The 23,382-nt window shown below is 41.7% G+C and overlaps 1 protein-coding gene across 2 annotated transcripts in view; it reads left to right on the top strand.

Annotated features, from left to right (window-relative positions):
* Nucleotides 1-23,382, top strand: part of CSMD1 (CUB and Sushi multiple domains 1) — a 2,980,041-nt gene that overhangs the window by 2,265,464 nt on the left and 691,195 nt on the right. For both annotated transcript variants that reach the window (XM_073675393.1, XM_073675394.1), the window contains exons 30-32: nt 2,844-3,038; nt 18,348-18,464; nt 18,985-19,098. In XM_073675393.1, the coding sequence (XP_073531494.1) occupies nt 2,844-3,038; nt 18,348-18,464; nt 18,985-19,098 (426 nt within the window). The remainder of the gene's footprint in view (nt 1-2,843; nt 3,039-18,347; nt 18,465-18,984; nt 19,099-23,382) is intronic.

The following is a 23,382-nucleotide window of genomic DNA, read 5'->3' as shown; positions in this document are numbered from 1 at the left end:
TGCACCAAATGCTCATCATAGAAAGTTAGCCTAAGATATTTTTGCCATGCTTTAAACAGTGTTATAAAATGTCCTTCAAAAGGGGGTTGGCTGATATAATTCTATGTAGATGGTAGGAGCGAGGAGCTGGAGGAAGAGCTCCTCCCTCTTCCTCCTACTTCGATCAAGATAGAATCTTATCAAGAACACTTGCCATCTCCTATCTCAGTAATTGGAAAGTCTGTCTTCACTGAACACAGATTTTACCTTAGACTTGGGAATTTTGATAATGACTGATCAGTTTTCAGAGAAAGAAGCACATCTCTCTGATAAGATATATTACAAAGCTGGTTATTTTCACAACTACTATTGATTTATGATATAAAAATTAAAAGCATGGTTACACTACATCAGAAGAAATGAGCATGTCCAACATTCCTGACACTTGTTTTTTTTCTGATCAAAAGTGGACTTGACTAAATAAAGTTTGATTTGTGCCCAATTTATTGATGTTATGAAATGTTTTGGGGTGCAAATTATGTGTCTAAAGTAATTCATCTAAGAGTTGAAATAAATAAGAGCAAGGTGTGTAACTTCTAGCATGATACACAGCATGTATGCGATTTCAGTCAGCTAAGTACAGCATTACAGCATTAGTAAATGTGCTCTAATGTATCAGTTGCAACCAGTGTACTTTTGAATGACACCATCCATTTTATCATGTGATGTACTGGAAAGCATGAAAAAAAATCCATGCGTGCCGAAATAGCAAAAAATACATAAATCCACAATAGCTTTTTGGATTTTTTTTATTTACAGTGTTCATTGTACGGTAAAAGTAACCTAGCAATATGATTATTCAGGTCAGTATGATTATTCAGATACCAAACGTGCACAGTTTATCTTATTTATTTAACGTTTTCAATTTTCGGGATATGGTGCTGAGTGTGGGCTTGGTTTTTGTGCCCTGAACTGATGATTTTGTTGACATCATTTTGGGATTGATACAATGTTGTTGTGGCGGCCAAAAAGACGTAATTCTGGTGCTTTGATATTTTTCTTATTACCATGTTCACAGTAATGGACTTGTATGAATGCAGCTATATCAAATATATGTAGTTTTTAATTTATTAATTTTTAATGGAGAAAAGTATTTGTTAGTCTCCTTAGGCAAGTTGAGCCAGCGATCGTCTGATCGCTTGTTCTATACACAGCAATACGATAGTATTTCTATGTATAGCAAAAATAGCTGTCTCTTATGAATCTCAGCCATGGGCTGACTTTCACAAGAATACCATCATAACAGGCACAGGTGTCTTCAGCAGACCCCTCGTCATCATGGCAACCCATAAGCATCCCATGATCACATCATGGATGCACCGACGGGCGCATAGAACAGCTCACTTTCCCTGCCAGAATGCTGTAAATGCCACTGTCACAGATTGACAGCATCAATTTCCAGATTAACAGCCATGTCCAGAGCTCCACTCCTTTTGTGGCTGTTACAGGCAGATGATTATTACAGCCATCATGTGCTGATAAAGATGTGGGCTCGGATTGCGAGCCCACATCAAACGTAGGGAGCCAGCATATGACATAAATGTGTGTCATATTTTGTGGAGAGGTTAAATGGGATTGATAGCTAAACTAAAATATTACTGTCTATTCTGTTGCTATAATATATGCGATGCTCATATCTGAGTGTAGTTACAGTAAATGCAACATTGGTCTTTCAGCTGCTTTTTTTTTTTTCTATTATACAAGATGATTTATAAATACAGACCACCTCCAGATATTGAGCATTTCCATAATAAAGTCATTGTGCAACAAACAGAAATCTAATGGTGTTAAGGTCAAAAGATAGAAGGTTGTCATATCCCTGATAAGCATGTGAGAATGATACTGTACATGTTATAGAGGTACAGAAGCTGGGAATAGGTCATGCTGTGTCATTGTGAAATTACAGAGGATGAAGAAAACAGTAGACTGCAGAGGGTCAAAGAGTAGAGGAAATGGGTCAAGCAAGAACAAACACTTCTAGTGTGCTTGAAGCTGAGCTGAGAAAGCGAAGAAGCTGAAAAGGAAATGTAAAGAAAAGGGGATTGGGAGACATAATTAAAGAGAGACAGCTGGGATCACGAGTGTTACATTTGAGAACAAATTACCTTGCACATGAATTGGATGCAGAAGAAAGAAAATGAATATCCTCAGTACTAAAAGAAAAGTAGCTTACAAGAGGAGATGAGAGAAAGTGAGGCAAATGTAATAAGCAGGATAGTGTTAACTTGGATTGAGTTACAGAATTAGAAGCTCATCTGCTCTTGAAAAGAACTTTGATTACTAAGAGAGGATGTTGTCATTGATACAGTGTGAAGACTTTCAAAGAGTCGCCAACAGAATAGCAGTATATTTCCATTGCTTGAGCAACTTTATGCATGTCTAGGTATTAATGCCAACAAGTTATATTTTCTATAACAGCATTTTATAATGGCATGATTTTTGTTGGGCTGATTTCAAACCAGAGTATACATCAGACATGCCCACAGGAAATTTCATTCTCAACGTATGCCAAAAGCCTTTCAATCTGGCATATGCGTGTTCAATACATATTGGCTTACCTTTTATTTCACCTTATGGAAAAGTGTAACTGATTACACTTTGCAATACAGGGTTAATCCTTTAAAAATGTTTATCACCTACTAAATTGTTATGAAGTATTGGAGTTAATTAATACGTCACATCTGATGTTAAGTCATACATAGTATAAATGGAGTCTAATGTCTGCACTGCAAGAAAGTATACATATGAGAGTATTGATATTGTTTATTAAACATTTATTTTACAATCTTTTATTTTTACAATAGAAAAGCCACGTGAAGCCTGTTTTGATCCAGGGAACATCATGAATGGAACTCGGATTGGTACAGATTTTAAACTTGGATCTACAGTAGCTTATCAGTGTGATGCTGGTTATAAAATCATTGATCCTGCAACTATTAGCTGTGTGATTGGTACAGATGGAAAGCCTGCATGGAACAAGAGTTTACCCTCATGTAATGGTATGTTTTATTAAAAGATGTCATCAATGTCATCTATAGCAGCTCAGATATACAAGATTAAACTCAAAGAGTCAATCACGATTAGCAAATAGACTTTTTCAAACACGATATTTTCATTGATAATGAATGCAGTTGTATAAGAATATAAATCTTTAATCATTTTATTCTGTCCCATGTATATACATTGTAAAGGAAACTGACATAGATTCAATACACTAGGTTATGTACAGTATATAGCTGCACCCCTCTAGTGGTTTAGAACTTAAGACACTTACAGTAATTATAGATTTATTGTAAATGATATTTACAAGTACATGTTAAACACACTTTATACATCTATATAGATACATTTGTTGTATATTATTTACTTGATGATTAAAATGTATTTTTTATAATTTTTTTATATGAAATAGGCATCTTACTACAAACTGTAATCTATTTCAAACACTGATTTCCTATAGATGTCAATATATTTGAACAGATATAGAAATATGGAAAAATGACAAATCGATGAAAAATATCTCATTGTCGATCTAGTCTTGCCCTTTCATTATTTACTTTTCATTTTAGGATTGATGCATGCTTATGGTATTACTGTTGATTTTCCATTCACATATGTGGGAAATTTGTTTCAAATGTGTAGTACCATTTCAGTTAAATAATAGGTTTTGATATTGTTCCTGACCTTCCCCCAATTAATTTTAGATGACTTCCCCTTTTCTTGTGTTGTTTCTTATTTTAAAAAAATAGATACATTTACATCTATCTATCTACACATATATTTATAGACATATATGTCTAGATAAATAGATAGATACTGTATATACATAAATATCAACTAGAGATAAGCAGATTAGGAAAAATTCAAATATGTCTGTTCCAGGAAATTTTATTTGCAGGGTAGTTATTCTTTGCAAATTGAATGTTCTTAGTTATGTTCTAGGGTCTCTATAGACCCCCGAGCATAATAAACATAAGATGTTAAAAAATAAACACTTACAGTGGGGAAAAAAAAAAGTATTTAGTCAGCCACCCATTGTGCAAGTTCTCCCACTTAAAAAGATGAGAGAGGCCTGTCATTGACATCATAGGTAAACCTCAACTATGAGAGACAAAATGAAAAAACAAATCCTGAAAATCACATTGTCTGATTTGGAAAGAATTTTTTTTAAAATTGTGGTGGAAAATAAGTATTTGGTCAATTACAAAAGTTCATCTCAATACTTTGTTATATATCCTTTGTTGGCAATGACAGAGGTCAAACGTTTTCTGTAAGTCTTCACAAAGTTGGCACACACTGTTGCTGGTATATTGGCCCATTCCTCTATGCAGATCTCCTCTACAGCAGTGATGTTTTGGGGCTGTTGCTGGGCAACACGGACTTTCAACTCCCTCCAAAAGGTTTTCTATGGTGTTTAGATCTGGAGACTGGCTAGGCCACTCTAGGACCTTGAAATGCTTCTTACAAAGCCACTCCTTCATTGCCTTGGTGGTGTGCTTGGGATTATTATCATGCTGAAAGACCCAGCCACGTTTCATCTTCAATACCCTTCTAATGGAAGGAGGTTTGCACTCAAAATCTCACGATACATGGCCCCATTCATTCTTTCACGTACACAGATCAGTCGTCTTGGTCCCTTGGCAGAGAAACAGCCCCAAAGAATGATGTTGCCACCCCCATGCTTCACAGTAGGTATGGTCTTCTTTGGATGCTACTCAGCATTCTTTCTCCTCCAAACATGCCGAGTTGTGTTTCTACCAAACAGTTAAACAGTTCTACTTTGGTTTCATCTGACCATGTGATATTCTCCCAATACTCTTCTGGATCATCCAAATGCTCTCTAGAAAACTTCAGATGGGCCCGGACATGTAATTGCCTAAGCAGGGGGACACATCTGGCACTGCAGGATCGGAGTCCCTGGCGGCGTAGTGTGTTACTGATGGTAGCCTGTGTAATGTTGATCCCAGCTCTCTGCAGGTCATTCATTAGGTCCCCCCATGTGGTTCTGGGATTTTTGTTCACTGTTCTTGAGATCATTTTGACCCCACTGGTTGAGATCTTTTGTGGAGCCCCAGATTGAGGGAGATTATCAGTGGTCTTGTATGTCTTCCATTTTCTAATTATTGCTCCCACAGTTCATTTCTTCACACCAAGCTCCTTGCCTATTGCAGATTCAGTCTTCCCACCCTGGTGCAGGGCTAAAATTTTACTTCTGGTGTCCTTCGACAGCTCTTTGGTCTTCACCATAGTGGAGTTTGGAGTGTGACTGTTTGAGGTTGCAGACAGGTGTCTTTTAAACTGATAACAAGTTCAAACAGGTTCCAGCACTACAGGTAATGAGTGGAGGACAGAGGAGCCTCTTAAAGAAGTTGTTTCAGGTCTGTGAGAGCCAGAAATCTTGCTCGTTTGTAATTGACCAAATATTTATTTTCCACCAAAATTTTAATAAAATTTCTTTCCAAATCAGACAATGTCATTTTCAGGATTTGTTTTCTCATTTTGTCTCTCATAGTTGAGGTCTACCTATGATGTCAATTACAGGTGCCTCTCATCTTTTTAAGTGGGAGAACTTGCACAATTGGTGGCTGACTAAATACTTTTTTCCCCACTGTATACTTACCTTACTGATCACCTCCCTGGCACCTCCACTTCTCACCGCAAACCGTCCCATTTTATAATCACTGCTGCTCGTGCTGAGATCCCCAAGCAGCTTTACGCTATTCCAGGACTTCCAGCTCTAAAAAGGCCAAGGATGGTTCTGCGCAAGCACCCATAAAGTCATAACAATCAAGAAGGTGCACCTTGGCGATGTGGAGAGTGGGGCTAGAGAAATGAGTTTGAGGTGAGTATAAGTATTTTCTTTAACCCCTTTAAAGCCCAAGACATATTAATACATATCTGCGCCCTGGGCTTTAAGAGCTTGATAGGTATTAATACATCTTTGCGATCGCGCCCGCACACAGGCTGTGCGGGCGCGATCGCCGCTGCTGATTGTCACAACTGACACCCAGTGCTATGTGCTGGGAGCAGTTCCGCACTGCTCCCAGCAAAATAACCCCAGCAATGCTGTGATCGAAGTCGATCGCAGCATTGCGGTGGCAAGGGGAGGTGATCGGGATACTCATCTCTCCTGCCGGCCTCCAGTGCTGTCTGCCGCGGCTTCCCAGATGTTGCCATGATGACCCAATGTCATCATGACAACATCCGGGTCACCAGACAGCAGGAAGATATTTTGGTCATGCGCAGTGCATGACCAAAATATCTTCTGCATCTGCAGCACTGACAGCCTGTATAGCACAGGGATGGTGCTGCATTCCTGTACTATACAGGCGATCAGAATAAAAAAAGTGAAAGTCCAATATTGGGACAAAGAATAAAAATAAAAAAAGTGTCAGAAAGTGGAAAAAAAATCCCCCCAAAATTGTAAAAATATTAAAAAAAAAATTAAAAAAATCCACCAAAAATAAAAATATAATGTACCCATCAATAAATATTATTATGAAGAAAAAAACAATAAAATTACACATGTTTGGTATCGCCGTATCCCGAACGATCTGACCTATAAAACTGTCCCACTAGTTAACGCCTTTAGTGAACACGGTAAAAAAAAATAAATAAAAAACGAAGCAAAAAACAATGCTTTATCATTAATGTTGAGCACTAAAATGCTTGGGTGCTTGAAGCTTGGGCCGAGCTCACCGTGATACTCGGGTGCTCGACCCGAGCAACGAGCCCAATGTTAGTCTATGGGAGACCCGAGTATTTTTGTGGCGGCACCCCCGGCAGTCAGTAGAAAGACTAATAAGTTCCCAAAACGATAGTGACAGTGTTCAAATTACATGGGGACAGCATGGGGATCGCCCCAGGAAGCATTTCTGACCCCCAGGTCACTGCTGTCAACAACGTGGTCAGAGGTATTAATCCACTTTTACGGGCTCACAATAAAACGTTCAAAAACTAAACTGAAGCGGTTTTCCTGTGAAATATGTTAAGGAACTTCCTATCCAGGGTAAAGTCTTGTGTATAAGGTAAAATAAATAACCAAAAACAAAAATATTCCTCCACACCTTGGGCTATGTTCACAAGTAGCATTTTTTATGCGTTTTTGCACTTTTGTATTGCTTTCAACCATGACAAATGCATTCACCGGGAAATGTCATTTTAATATTTTACAACCTTATCTAGCCATGTGCTGTGTGACACATGCATACAGTGCTGAAAAGACATGGGAACAGCATGGGGAAGACCCCTGGAGGCATCACTGACACCCAGGTCACTGCCTAAAAGTGTGCCCATCAGAAGTGATCCTTGCCGCATCCGAAGATGCAGACTTGCAAGTATCCCCGTGCCAGGCCTTGTCCCAGGGCAGTGTTCAATTGTACCTACCCCATTCCTTGCGATGCAAGCGCAAGTATCCAGCCTGCCACCCACCCACACCCAGGCTGCAATACCATTCTGCTTGCTTGCTTGCACTTGAAATTGGGCCTTTTAGGCATGTGGAGGTGGAATCTGGCCACCATGTCATGGCTGCGTCGGCGGCCTGGTATCCATACTCAGTCCCCAGCCACCCACCGGCCGGGTGTCCACGCTTGGTCCCCAGCTGCCAGGGGGCGGCCGGGTGTCCATTCTCGGTCCCCAGCCACCTGGGGGTGGCCGGGTGTCCCTAAACGGTCCCCAGCCACCCCTATTTCTCCTGGGAACTTCCCCCACACTTTTCTTAGCCTGGTCTGCTTTAGGGCAGCATTGGACGAGCCCACCAGAGAACCAGACTCCTACAGTGGGCCCTGGCTTCTCCATCAGGGGAGTTGAGAGTGCCAAGGTGAGGAGCATGATGATGATGATAGAAGTTAGCATCTGCTTTGTTTTCTTGGAATGCAAGCGTAAGTGTGCAACCTGCCACCCACTCACCCCCAGGCTGCAATACCATACTGCTAGCTTGCTTGCTCTTGAAATTGGGCCCTTTAGGCATGTGGAGGCACACGCTGGCCACCATGTCATGGCTGCGTTGATGGCCTGGAATCCATACTCAGTCCCTAGCCGCCCGGCAGCCGGGTGTCCACGCTCGATCCCGAGCCGCCAGGGGGCGGCCGGGTGTCCATACTCGGTCCCCAGCTGCCCGGCGGCCGGGTGTCGACGCTCGGTCCCCTGCCGCCTGGCGGCCCGGTGTCCACGCTCAGTCACCAGCCGCCTGTGGGCGGACAGCCTAACCACAAACATGTGAACAAGTGAATGTGACCAGGGATGGTCCATCTGACTGACACCTTCACACTGGGTTAATATTGTGGAAGCCCAGACACATTTGGATACTGGGATGGAACACGTCCTCCAGACATAGAGGATTGAGGGTCCTGGGTCAATCAGGCTTCAGCACAAAGTTCAGAAGGTAGACAGCAGCAGTGGTCGGCCTCCTGCACGAGTAAATTATTCATGATCATGAGGACATCCATCTCCTTAGCTGTCTGTTCCTTGGAATGCAAGCGCATGTATGTAGTAGCAGCTAGGCCTGAGGTGGTCAGCATTTTGGCGCATATCCAACCTCCTCTGAGGATTGCTGTATGTTTTCCTGCTACTATCCCAGTTCTGTGACTCCCGTTAAAACAAAGCTTCAGGTAATGAATGATGGATGAGGTGGTGGCAAAGGAGAAAGAGCAGGAGGAACAGGGACCATTCACGTCAATATCAGGCCAACTAATCACACATGTCTTGTAGGATATGTTTCTGTAAAATAAGGAGCGGTTCGGCTACGCAGTTATAGGGCATACAGTGAGTGCAATGCCTACCAAAAATTTTGAGGCACTCCAATGCCACTTGGAAGTGACATGGAGGTCAGAGGGCCTTAACTAAACCGTTTTTTCCATTTATAGCAACTGGGTCTCCTGTACACTGTTGGCCTTAGCAGTGAATGGAAGGCTTTCCAAAAATTATAAGGAACCACAATGTCCCTTGAAACAGACGTGGATTTTAGCATACTAAAAACCTTCTACCCATTATTGGGAAGTGGGACTCCCTTAGTGTTCGCCTATGCATTTAAAAGCAAAAGCTGACTAAAATTCGGAGGAAATAGAAGAGGTGTGGAGGTTAGAGGTAATTAAAAACAACATTTCAATGCCCCTTGGAAGAGCTGTGGAGTTCAGAGTGGTTTAACAAGACGGTTTAAATGCCCCTTGGAAGAATGGTGGAGGTCGCAATGGAATAAAAAGACAATATCAATGCCCGTTGGAAAAGTGGTGGAGGTCGCAGTAGCTTAACAAGACGGTATTAATGCCCCTTGGAAGAGACCTGGAGGTCGCAGTACCTTAACAAGGTGGTTTTAATGCCATTTGGAAGAGATGTGGAGGTCGCAGTAGCTTAACAAGACGGTTTTAATGCCCCTTGGAAAAGTGGTGGAGGTCGCAGTGGAATAAAAAGACAATATCAATGCCCCTTGGAAGAGTGGTGGAGGTTGCAGTATCTTAACAAGACGGTTTTAATGCTCCTTGGAAGAGACGTGGAGGTCGCAGTAGCTTAACAAGTCGGTTTTAATGCCCCTTGGAAGAGACCTGGAGGTTGCAGTTCCTTAACAAGGTGGTTTTAATGCCCCTTGGAAGAGACGTGGAGGTCACAGTAGCTTAACAAGACGATTTTAATGCCCCTTACAAGAGCCATGCAGCACAGCATATTAAAACATTATTCCCATTATTGGGGAGTGGGTCTCCCATAGTCTTTGCCTATGCCTTCCAAGCAAAAGATGCCAAAAATTAGGACGGAGGAACTTGCAATGCTGGCAACACGGACCACGGTCACCCTGGTGGTATAATGGTGGTGGAGGCTGAGGATAAGGAGAAGAGAAATAAACAGCCGAAATGAGGAAGCATGTGTGGGTGTGAAGCGGTACATGGGAATACACCTCCCGAAATAACACAGTGGATTTGACTTTATGTTACTCTGCTGTCATTTGGTGGTGATGAGAAGTCTGGCCACATCCAGCCCTTGATCATTTTGATAAGGATCAGCTTGTCAGCATTGTCAGTTGACAGGCGAGTGTGCTTATCAATTATAATTCCCCCAGCGGCACTAAAAACATGCTCCGATAACACGCTAGCGGCATGGCAGGCCAGGACCTCCAAGGCATACAGAGCGAGTTCATTCCAAGGGTCCAGCTTAGATACCCAATAATTAAAAGGCACAGGGGAATGACGGAGGATGCTGGTACGGTCGGCAAGGTACTCCCTCACCATCTTTTGAAACTTTCCACTCCTTTTGAGAGTACCCCGCGCCTCAGGGCCTGTAAGCTGGGCGGGTCTCAGAAAACTGTCCCAGAATGTTAACATTGTTCCCCTGCCTCTGCTGGATTGGAGTTGTGTCTCTCTCGCCTGTACGCCTTGGTTGGTCAATGAACTGTGACCTCTGCTGCTTGCGTGTTCAGACGGAAATTTTTTTAACAGTTCTGCAGCAAGGGCCATCTGGTACTGCCACATTTTTGTAGACCTCTCCACCTCAGGAACAAGAGAGTGAAAGTTCTCCTTGTAGCGTCGGTCTAAAAGTGTCACCAACCAGTAATGACTGCCACCCAACATTTTGACAACGCGAGGGTCACGGTTAAGGCAGCATAACGTAAAGTCAGCCATGCGTGCCAGACTGGAAACGAACAAGATTTCCGTGTCCTCACCAAGATGATGACTGACCATGCTCTCCTCCTCCTCTTCCTCCTCCCTCCCTGTCCTCAGGCCACCCACGCTGAACCGACTGTATGACAGTTGTACAGGTACTACCGTCCACAGCGCATGATACCAGCTCCTGTTCATCCTCCTCCTCCTCTCCCTTATTGTCCCCCAATGCACATTGGGATGAGATGAGGCTGGGCTGTGTGTAATCGCCCATTACGGGTTCTTGATCTATCTCATCATACTCTGGCTGCAATGCCTCCTCTTTAATTCTCTGCAGAGAGCGTTGCAAAAGACAGACAAGTGGGATGCTGACACTAATGATGGCGTTATCGCCACACACCATCTTGGTGGACTCCTCAAAGTTTGTCAGGATGGTACATATGTCAGACATCCAGGTCCACTCCTGAGGTCTTATGTGTGGAGTCTGACCTAAATATCGACGGCCTTGTTGCAGCTGGTACTCCACAACTGCTCTCTTCTGCTCACAAATCCTTTACAACATGTGGAGGGTAGAGTTCCAACATGTGGGGACATCACACACCAGTCGGTGTGCCTGAAGCTGCAAACGCTGCTGCAACACAGCAAGGGCGGCGGAAGCTGTAGCCGACTTGCGAAAATGAGCTGACAGGCGGCGTACTTTCACGAGCAGATCTGGCAACTCGGGGTACGATTTATGAAACCGCTGAACCACGAGGTTAAGCACATGAGCTAGGCATGGTACGTGTGTGATCTCGCCTCGCCTCAGAGCCACCACCAGGTTACGCCCATTGTCACACACGACCATGCCTGGATGTAGGTTCAGCGGTCTCAGCCACAGATCTGCCTGCTCTTTCACAGCTGTCCCCAACTCACAACCAGTGTGAGGTTTATCACCTAAGCTTATGAGTTTCAGCACAGCCTGTTGCCGCTTGGCTGAGGCAGTACTGCAGTGCTTCCAGCATGTAACTGATGTGGTGATATCTGAGATGGAGGCTGAACATGAGGAGGAGGAGGAAGATGATGCGCAGGAGCTGTGCACTGTGGGGGAAACTCTGACTGACATAGGGCCCGCAATCCTTGGTTTGGGGAGGATGTGTTCCGTCCCAAGGTCTGACTGGGTCCTGGCTTCCACTATGTTTACCCAATGTGTCGTCAGGGAGATGCACCGTCCCTGGCCACAAGCACTTGTCCACGTGTCCGTTGTCAGGTGGACTCTCCCAGTTTCTACGTTGTTGAGGGCACTGCAGAAGTTTTGGGACACGTGCTTGTGTAGTGCGGGGATGGCACACCGGGCAAAATAGTGTCTGCTGGGGACCGAGTACCGAGGGACGGCCACCGCCATAAGGTTGCGGAAGGATTCCATCTCCACCAGCCTAAAAGGCAGCATTTCCAATGCAAGCAGTCGTGAAATGTGCAAATTTAGGACTGTGGCCTGTGGGACTTTGGCTGCGAATTTGTGCTTTCGTTCAAAGCTCTGGGATATGGACAATTGAATGCTGCGGTGGGACGTGGACGCGTACCATGATGCTGTTTCTTGAGAAACTGCCATAACAAGTGAAGACTGAGAGGAGGGGGCATCTTTGCATGCAGTATGGACAGGGGATTGCCTTGCACGCACAACAGGGGGCTCTATTACACACACAACAGCGGAAGAAGCAGTGGTGACACCCGCTGACACTGGTCGTGGACCCTGTGGTTCGCCCCACAAAGTCAGGTGCTTTGCTGACATGTGCCTGATCATGCTGGTGGTGGTCAGGCTGGTAGTTTTGTCACCCCTGCTGATGCTGGCATGGCAGGTGGTACAAATGGCCTTTTTGGGGTTATCAGCAGAGTCTTTAAAAAATTCCAGACTCTGGAAGACCTACCGGTTGTACTGGCAACGTACCTCTTGTTGGTGTTACGGGGAACTGTTGCCCGCCTTCTGTGTGCGGTCACCACACTGCTTCTTCCTACCTGTTGGGGTACTCTGCCTCCCTCCCCCTGTGTGCTGCTGGCCTTGCTCTGCATGTCCTCCTGCCACGTTGGGTCAGTTACTTCTTCCACTTGCGCACCACGATCCTCCTCCTCACTTCGTGGCAATTTTTTCTCATCATCGTCCACCTCTTGTGACAAATTGCCAGCGTCGACTTCCTCTGGCCGTCTCTGTTCAAATATTTGGGCATCGCTACATGGGATCTCCTCTTCCACCACTTCAAGCGGAGCAGACGAGGGGCACAAATATGGAAATGGACCAGTGAACAGCTCTTCAGAGTGTCCAAGTGTGGGAACAGTTGCTGTCTGACGACACTCAGCATGGTGGGAGGAAGGAGCATCAGGGTGAGGAGGAGAATGCGGTCGAGACTCACGGCTACTAGAACTTGACCGTGTGGAAGACAGACCGGAGGTGGTGGTGCCAAGGTAACTGGAAGTATTATCTGCTATCCAATTAATAACCTGATCACACTGATCAGTTCGCAATACTGGTGTTGTAGTGTGCTTCCCTAGTAATTCGGTCAAGAAGTGGGAGCGAGAAGATGTGGCTGTTGGTTGTGGCACTTTTTCACCTTGGCCACGGCCCCGTACTCTACACGCACCATCACCAGAACGTCCAGTTCCACGTCCCTTGCCACACGCCTTGCCCATTGTAAATTAAGTAAAATAGCTTACACTCGTACTATCAATGGAAAAAGGGTAATAAAAAGGAGATTAGAACCATGGAAGAGGAAAACTACAGTTCTATTTCTCTGGCCTACACACACCAGACTCTTTTAAACAGATATATTTGTGTCTGAATAGTCAGGGAGACACTATTACAGTTTTTTTTACGGAAAAAATGCCAAAAGCAGGATAATACAGAGATTTGAACCATGGAACTGCAAAACCACAGTTGTAGTTATCTGGCCTACACCAGACTCTTTTAAACAGATATATTGGTGTCTAAACAGTAAGGGAGACACTATTACAGTCTTTTTTTACGGAAAAAATGCCAAAAGCAGGATAATACTGCGATCTGACCCGTGGAACTGCAAAACCACAGTTATAGTTATCTGGCCTACACCAGACTCTTTTACACTGATATATTTGTGTCTGAACAGTCAGGGAGACAATATTACTGTTTTTTTTTTACGTACAAAAATGCCAAAAGCAGGATAATACAGAGATTTGTACCGTGGAACTGCAAAACCACAGTTCTAGTTATGTGGCCTACACCAGAATCTTTTAAACAGATATATTGGTGTCTGAACAGTCACAGAAACACTCAATTTTTTTTACGGTGGGGGTGAAATACCAAAAGGTTAATAAGACCCATATTTGTACAGTCTGACTGAGGAAAAAAAATACAGGATTTAGATGAAAAAAAAGGATTTTTCCTGGCCCCTGAGACCGGGGGATTTGTCTAACAATTTGACCAACAGGAGCACACAGGACTGTAATGGAGCGTTTGCTGGTATAACCACTGCATCTCCTATACAGCCTGCCTGCCAGCCTGATATCTGGGATGGATATTAGTCCTGAGAAGGACAGTTTGATTGATTTTGCAGGCTTTAGAGACCCTACACTAACTATTTTGCAGTATAAATCTCTCCCTTGCTCTGCAGCACTGACCCTACACTGTCTGATCCGGAGCGACTGTGTACAAGATGGCGGCGCCCGGTTTAAATACTCGAGGTGACGCTGTGCGGCCAGCCAATCACTGTAATGCCCACAAACAACATGGTTGCGGCATTACAGTGACTGGCTGGCAATCCCTGCATGTTCATTGGCTCTGTAAAGAGTGCCAAACATGTAGGGCGGAGACCCGAGCTCCCGCCCGAGTAACCCGGAAATCCTCAGTGCTCACTGAACATCCCGAGTAGTGAGATGCTCGGGCGAGTACCGAGCAGTGTCGAGCATGCTCGCTCAACACTATTTATCATCATACCGCCAAACAAAAAATGGAATAACACGCGATCAAAAAGATGAATATAAATATAAATGGTACCGCTGAAAATGTCATCTTGTCCCACAAAAAACAAGCTGCCATACAGCTCCATCAGCCAAAAAATAAAAAAGTTATAGCTCTCAAAATAAAGCGATGCAAAAAAATATTTTTTTCTATAAAATAGCTTTTATTGTGTAAAAGCGCCAAAACATAGAAAAACTATATAAATGTGGTACCGCTGTAAATGTACTGACCCGAAGAATAAAGCTACCTTAAATTTTACCACACGCGGTACAGCATAAAAAAATTAGAAAAAAACAATTCCTGAATTGTTAATTTTGTTTATTCTGCCTCCCAAAAAGCAGAATAGAAAGCAATTAAAAAATTTTACGTGCATGAAAATGGCACCAATAAACACGTCAACTCATCCCGCAAAAAACAAGCCATCACATGACTCTGTCGGCCAAAATATGGAAAAATTATAGCTCTCAAAATATGGCGATACAAAAACTAGATTTTACAAAATAATGCGTCTTTTAGTGTGTGACAGCTGTCAATCATAAAAACCCGATATGATTCTGGTATCGCTGTAATCGCACCGACCCGAGGAATAAAGTCATCTTATCCCTTATACCGCACGAGGAACGGCGTAAAAAATAAACTCTCGGGTTAGGGTTGTGCTAGGGTTAGGGTTGGGGTGTAAGGGTTAGGGTTGGGCTAGGGTTAGGGTTGGGGTTAGGGTAAGAGTTAGGGTTGGGGTTAGGGTAAGAGTTAGGGTTGGGGTTAGGGTAAGAGTTGGGCTAGGGCTGGGGTTGGGGTTAGGGTTGGGCTAGGGTTATGGTTGGGGTTAGGGTTGGCATTTTTTTCAAAAGTAAAAAAAAAAAAGATGACGATATGGCAACTAGTGTTGAGCGCACGTGCTCGCTACTTGAGTTTGCATCAGGTACTCGGGTATGCACTGAGTATCGCGGGTGCTCGAGTTACTGTACATGCTCGAGTCTCCTTGCGGGGATTGCCTGCCATGCACGAGCGATCCCCGCATGTTTTTTTTTGGGTGTCTAATAACCTTGAAACATGCGGGCGGGGACTCGAGCATGTCACTTGAGCACCCACGATACATGGTGCATACCTGGGTACTCGATGCAAACTCAAGTAGCGAGCACTTGCGCTCAAGACTAATGACAACTTATTCAATATGATGACCTAATGTTATCAAATTCTGTGTCATACCTCTGTGTTCAAAATGTTCACTATACCCCTTGATAAATTCCTCGAGGGGTGTATTTTCCAAAATGGGGTCACTTGAGGGGGGTTTCCACTATTTAGGCATATCAGGGGCTCTCCAAATGCGTCCGCCCTCTATTCCAGCCAATTTTGCATTCAAAAAGTCACACAGTGCTCCTTCCCTTCTGAACTCTGCCGTGTGCCCAAACACTGTATTTTCCCCACATATGGGGTATTGGCATACTCAGGAGAAATTGCACAAAAGTTATTGGGGTCCATTTTCTCCTCTTACCCTTGCGAAAATAAAAAAAATTAGGGCTAAAACATAATTTTTGTGGAAAAAGTTCGATTTTTTATTTTCACAGCTCCATGTTATAAACTTCTGTAAAAACACTTGTGGGGTCCAAAATGGTGTCACTTGTGGGGGTTTCCACTGTTCAGGCACATCAGGGGCTTCCCAAACGCAACATGATGTCCGCTAATTATTCAAGCAAATTTTACACTCAAAAAGTCAAATGGCGCTCCTTTCCTTCCGAACCCTGCCGTGCGCCCAAACAGTGGTTTTCCCCCACATATGGGGTATCATCTTACTCAGGAGAAATTGCACAACAAACTGCATAGTGCAATTTCTCCTGTTACCCTTATGAAAATGCAAATTGGGGGCTGAAAAACATTTTTGTGGGGAAAATTTAGTTTTACGTCTCCATGTTATTAACTTCTGTGAAGCACTTGGGGGTTCAAGGTGCTCAGCACACAACTAGATAAGTTTCCTGAGGGGTCTAGTTTCTAAGATGGTATCACTTGTGGGGGGTTTGCACTGTTTAGGCACATCAGGGGCTCTCCAAAGGCAACATGGCGTCCGCTAATTATTCAAGCAAATTTTACATTCAAAAACTCAAATGGTGCTCCTTCCTTTCCGAACCCTGCCGTGCACCCAAACAGTGTTTTTTCCCCACATATGGGGCATCTGTGTGCTCTGGGGAAATTTCATAACAAATTTTAGGGTACATTTTTTCTGTTACCCCTGTGAAAATAAAAAAAATTGGGTCTAAAGTAACATTTTTGTGAAAAAAGTTAAATGTTCATTTTTTTCTTCCACATTCCAAAAATTCCAGTGAAGCACCTGAAGGGTTAATAAATTTCTTGAATGTGGTTTTGAGCACCTTGAGGGGTGCAGTTTTTTGAATGGTGTTAGAATGGTGTCACTTTTTGGTATTTTCTGTCATAAAGACCCCTCAAAGTAACTTCAAATGTAATGTGGGCCCTAAAAAATGGTTTTGTAAATTTTGTTGGAAGCATGAGAAATTGCTGGTCAAATTTTAACCCTTATAGCTCCCTAACAAAAAAAAAATTGAGTTCCAAAATTGTGCTGATGTAAAGTAGACATGTGGGAAATGTTATTTATTAACTTTTTTTGTGCGACATATCTCTCTGATTTAAGGGCATAAAAATTAAAATTTTGAAAATTGCAAAATTTTCTACATTTTCGCCAAATTTCCATTTTTTTCACAAATAAACGCAAGTGATAGAGAAGAAATTTTACCACAGTCATGAAGTACAATATGTCACGAAAAAACAATCTCTGAGTCAGGGGGATCCGTTGAAGCGTTCCAGAGTAATAACTCATAAAGTGACACTGGTCAGAATTGTAAAAATTGGCCTGGTTATTAACATGCAAACCACCTTGGGTTGTAAAGGGATTAATCTTTTAATGGCCCTTAATGGTTCAACAAAATGGCAGTTAGCGGCCATCTTTTTAATGAATCTACACTGAAACAAATTACAAAGAAATCAGCATTTTGATGATTGCTCATTTTTGTAATCTTCAAGTAGGATATTCAAGAAGAGTTAAATTCCAATCAAATATATTTGCTCATTTCTAATAGCAACTTAATATTTCACAGCAATTTTCAGGAGATGCCATAATAAGCCAATTTTTTATTATATCAATTAAACTATCGTCATGTTTTTGGGGGAGTGAAAGGAATCTGAGCATGTAAAAATAAATTACAGCTCACTACACCCGCAACTCCTCATCACTGGGCTGGGTGCCGAGAGCAAACGCAAGACAATAAATCCACTATGAGAAAGAGACCAGCACTCCATTTTTCCTATAAAAACAATGCAGTTTATTTCATTTCATAAATGGTAAAAGGCCACATAAAGACACAAATGTTCAGATATTCAGGAAATAAACTGGAATGCTAGTCTTTTTCTTACAGTGAAATGAATTTGAAGAATTCAAATATGGGGTGAACATAAAAATGCCAGCTCTTCTTTGGATTCAAACCTGGTATAATGTGATGAGGGGCATCAGTGTTATCAAGAAAGTCATCATGCCATCCTAATCAACATTGTGGTTATTTATACAGCTCAATGTATGCATGTAAAATATGCACTGTTAAAAATTCATCCCCAAGCAGTGATTCTGAGGATTATGGAGTGGGCACCAGATAAGTTCATTATTATATTCCTTTAAATATTCCAGAAAAAAATCTGAACCTATCATAGAGGAAAAGTTACTAGATAGAAATCTAAATCCTCTGCTTTTGTTTCAGCTCCCTGTGGTGGGCAATATTCAGGGATGGATGGAGTGGTTTTATCCCCAAACTACCCAAATAATTACACTTTGGGGCAGATTTGTCATTATTCAATAACTGTTCCTAAAGAATTTGGTAAGTTACTAATTAATGTACAAAAAAATGCATGCAGTACACTCATGTGACATTTTTAAATGTTTCACAAATATTCCAAATTCTAATTTTACAAAGTAAACAAGTCAAAAATGTTTGAGAGAAATATTAAGACAGTTACTCAAAAACACTATCATGTTTAGTCAGATGCCGAGGTAGTTGGACAGTTGAATTTGCATTTCAACCAAATTTTACACCTTTGAAAAAATTGTTTCCTCGAATAGGTCTACGAAGGGTAATTTTGACAATGTTGTTTTATTTTATTGCTAGTATAAATACAGGCAAGGACTCAAATAGTCAACATGGTCAGTATCTCAGTAAGCTTGAATATTCTTTTTCATATACTTTTCAAACCTGTTTGTTCTAGATTTCTGCTTATCACCAGTGTCTATAGAACAAAAACACAAGACTAGTTTATGGCAGTTATCTATCATGTATGGCAAGTGCTATTTTGCAAATAATATATCGAAAATATCAAATTTTTTTTTTTTTACATTTCTAGTTGTTTTTGGCCAGTTTGCCTATTTCCAGACATCATTAAATGATCTGGTAGAACTTTTTGATGGAGTCCATTCACAGTCCAGACTTCTCAGCTCTCTTTCTGGTAGTCATACAGGTAAGGAAAGTAAATTACTTCTCATTGTTCCTCTATCTAAGAAGTTAATTATTATATTGAAAATGTTTTCTAGTAGGCGATATGACCATTTCAAGTTCATGTTGTTCAAGTTCTGCTATAGGAATATTTGAGGCATATTATTCGCTATAATATTTAGTTGCTGATAGTATAACTCCACTAAGGACCAAATTATACCATTTAAATCTGCACAAAAATTTTGCAGATAATCGCGGGAACAGAGCTGCGCTGTAGACTAGTTTGACAGCCGGGTCTCCGGTGGCTTCTTCCCGCCCGCTACCCCGGATTGAGAAGTTTCTGTTTACATCCATATACAGGCAGAGACATGTCAATCCAGGGCAGCAGGTGGGGAGAAGCCACCATGATCTGCCTGTCTGACTAGTCTAGTGCGGCTATTAGAGTATTTTTTTCTCTGAAACATTGAAGTGTTTCAGAGTCAAACATGACTAGCTGAGTTCATACAGTCTGTGCCTGATGCATGCTGCCCATGGATTGGGCAACATGCCTCAACTGCTAGGTTTGCTTTAACTGTTGTTTCACTCTTCAGCTATCTTATTTTATCTGCTTCTGAAATATTTGCAAGTGCTTTTGAAACCTGACAGGTTACTCTTCAAAATAGAAAATAGTTAAACTTAACATTTGGTAATTATACCTATATATGTAGCAAATGTTTAGATGAGGCACTGATTATTTGAAAGTAAAACACTATGGTGCACCACTGCATTTATGTAACACATAAATTAGGCATACTACTGTATTGGGCTAAGTTATTTATGTAGTGCTATTCTAATAGTAAATTTATTTCTTGAAAGTTTTGCTTTATGACAGTAGAGTAGTTTACAATATTCTAGAAAGCACAAGCTCCATCTTCATTAGCTTAGCTCTGACTGCATCTGTCAAATAGTTATAGATTGAACTCTTATAATACAGCTTTTGGTATGCTGACAGATATCTTTAATGAAAAGACTGTGATTTTTAGGTCATGCATTTCTTGTATCTAGTTTACCTTATAGGGTTGAGTTGTTAAGCACAAAGCTTGATTGGCTGTCTTGCTGAAACCATCTTGACTGTGTTCACACCATGACTTTTCCCATCTCACCATGCATTATTAATCAGATGTTTCTCAGAATAAAGTAAGGTGGAACAGTTCAGGAATAGGCTGATCTAAGTGAGTCCTGCTGCTGGACCCCCAGTGATAAGCTGTAATCAGTGATAGGATCCGACAGAATGTGTTCAACTTCCTTACAGGGTCAACACAGGAAGAATAAAGCATTACACCGATTTCATTTAGATCAATCAACTATCTGTGTGATATATAGACATTTTAATTCATCCAGTGATGCTCTTTGTAACGCTCTCCACTCTAGTTAGAACTGAGAATCTGAACAAGAGAGTCTTCCCAATTAACTCAGAATTAATTTGTTAAGGCATTTGAAAAATGGTCATTTTAATTAGATGATCACCTTAAAGAGGACTTGTCACCAAGTCAAAAGTGGCCAGTTTTTGCTCTTATTTTGCTCTACTTACTAATATGTGTTTTAAATCCGCCATATGGTTCTAAAGATGGGGACAATTCTTATTTCATGCTAATTTTTATGGTCTTTAACAAGGGGTTGGAGTTCATGGGGTAATAATGAAAATTAGAACCTCCTGACAGCTTTTCTTTAAGTTTATATGCTATCCAAAGATGTTGGTTAGAGACCATGCAGTTTGAATATTGATTAACAAATTTGCTTCACAAAAAAGAAACTTTGACGAAATTCTCTCTAGGTAATTTTTGCAAAAAGAAAATAACATAGTACAATTTTATAAAATTATATGTATTTATTGACCCTTCCAAATCTCACAGCCTAGGAAAGCTGAGTTTTCTTAGCAAAGTTAATTTACTATGAAATTGATACATCTTTTTGGCCTGCATTTTTATGGAGGCACAGGTAGACTGGCAGTAGAACCAATCACTCCTACTTTAGTTTCCCTTTATTTGTATACAATATGTGAATTTATCTTTGATACATCACATACCCTACATGCACAGATCTCAAAACTATATGATCAGCTTGCCATCTTCTGTGTAAGAAGGTTAGAACATAAGAAGACTTCAATTCTTATAAGGTGAATTGGGATCAAAAATGGCAATCAGCTTTAATATCTTCAAATGCAGCAAAGCAATACAAAACCTGCAAGCTCAAACATAAAACATAGTCTGGCTAAACTAAGAATGGACTCTCTTAGATGGAGCAAAGTCTTTTCTTTCCAATCTAGCACTTGGCTGGCTTTCCAAGTTTTCAACACATTTAATTGAGAGAAAAAAACATATTTTAACTGCAAAACACCAAGTGATAATCACACCCAAGATAAAACATTGCCTCTCAGTAGTAGCCCTGCTTATGCAAACATACACACCCATACATTATGTTACATTATTACTACTGTTGTCTTTACAACAGTTGCCCATATTTACATATTTGATGTGCACATTTTAACTTCCTGAGTACTTTAAATCTTTTAATTGTTTATTCCATTCTATAATATAATTGCATCACATTTATACAACAATATACAAAGCAAAATAAGTGAATATAAAAACATGAAGATAAAGTGTGACCTTTACAGGCTCATGCGCAGAACCCTCCTGGGCCTATAGAACCTGGAAGCATTGCCCTAATGTGAGAGGCCGAGGGAGTTCAGAGCAGCCGACTGTGACCTGACAATGCTATGAAGATTAGACAGGTGGTGGTGAGGAGCGGAGAGATGAGCAGATAGGGTTAAGTATAAGAATTTTTTTTAAATTTTTTAACATTCTGATATATAGTTACATAGTTAGTAAAGCCGAATAAAGACTTGCATCTATCAAGTTCGACCTGTTAGTTCTGTAATTGCTAAAGTTGATCCAGAGGAGGGCAAAAACCCCAAATGATTTAGCCAATCTTCACCTGAGGAAAAATTCCCTCCCGACTCTGAAACCAGCAGTCAGAATAAATCCCTGTATCAACCTACTATTTTATTCTATTTTTAAGTATATGCAGAAATCTGCCTGGTATCTAGAAAAGCATCCAGTCCCCGCTTGAACTGGTTTAGTGAATCCGACATTACCGTCTCCTCACTCAGTGAATTCCATATTCTCACTGCTCTTACCGTAAAGAACCCCTTCCTATGCTGGTGCTGAAACCTTTTCTCTTCCAGTCTTAGTGAGTGCCCTCTTGTTACCGTAATATCCCTCCTTTTGAACAAATCCCGGGCAAGGTCTCTATACTGTCCCCTAACATATTTGTACACATTTATTATGTCCCCCCTCAACCTTCTCTTTTCCAGGCTGAATAGTCCTAGTTTTGCCAACCTCTCTGGGTATTGCAGTCCCTCCATTCCCCTTATTAATTTTGTTGCCCTCCTTTGTACCTTTTCAAGCTCATTTATATCCTTTCTATATATTGGGGCCCATAACTGAGCACAGTATTCCAAGTGTGGTCTGACCAGTGCTTTGTACAGTGGAAGAACAATGTTCTCATCCTTTGCAGCTATACCTCTTCTGATACATCCCATTACCCTGTTTGCCCTTACAGCAGCGGCCTGACTTTGGGCACTCCAATTTAGTTTGCTATCAATCAAGATGCCCAAGTCCTTCTCCATCTCTGAATTCCCCAATGGTTTCCCATTCAGTGAGTACTGGTGACTTCCATTTTTCCTTCCCATATGTATGACCTTACATTTCTCCTCGTTAAACCTCATTTGCCATTTAATGCTTCACCTACCCAGCTTATCCAAATCCCTCTGTAGGTCTTCACTATTCTCTTTTGTATTAATTGTTTTACATAACTTTGTGTCATCTGTAAATATTGATATTTTACTATTTATCCCGTTGACTATGTCGTTAATAAAGATATTAAATAACATTGGGCCTAGTACAGACCCCTGTGGTACCCCACTAGTGACGCTTACCCAATCTGAGTATATTCCATTTATAACCACCCTCTGCCTTCTATCCTTTAGCCAGTTAGCTACCCACTTGCAGACATTTTCCCCCAGCCCCATCATTCTCATTTTGTATACCAACCTATTATGTGGCACGCTATCGAACGCTTTTGAGAAGTCGAGATACACGACATCCACTGGTTCCCCCTGATCTACTCGAGCGCTAACCTCCTCGTAGAAGTCAATCAGGTTTGTTTGGCAGGAGCGATTCCTCATGAATCCATGTTGGTTCGGGGTTAATAGATTATTAGCATCAAGATGCTCCATGATTGCCTCATTAATAAAGCCTTCAAAAAT

This window comes from Phyllobates terribilis, unplaced genomic scaffold (genome assembly GCF_046119375.1).
Source record: "Phyllobates terribilis strain yellow unplaced genomic scaffold, ASM4611937v1 Scaffold_3__8_contigs__length_932513732, whole genome shotgun sequence".
NCBI lineage: Eukaryota > Metazoa > Chordata > Amphibia > Anura > Dendrobatidae > Phyllobates > Phyllobates terribilis.
The sequence above is the reverse complement of the archived record's forward strand: the minus strand, read 5'-3'. Positions and strand labels throughout refer to the sequence as shown.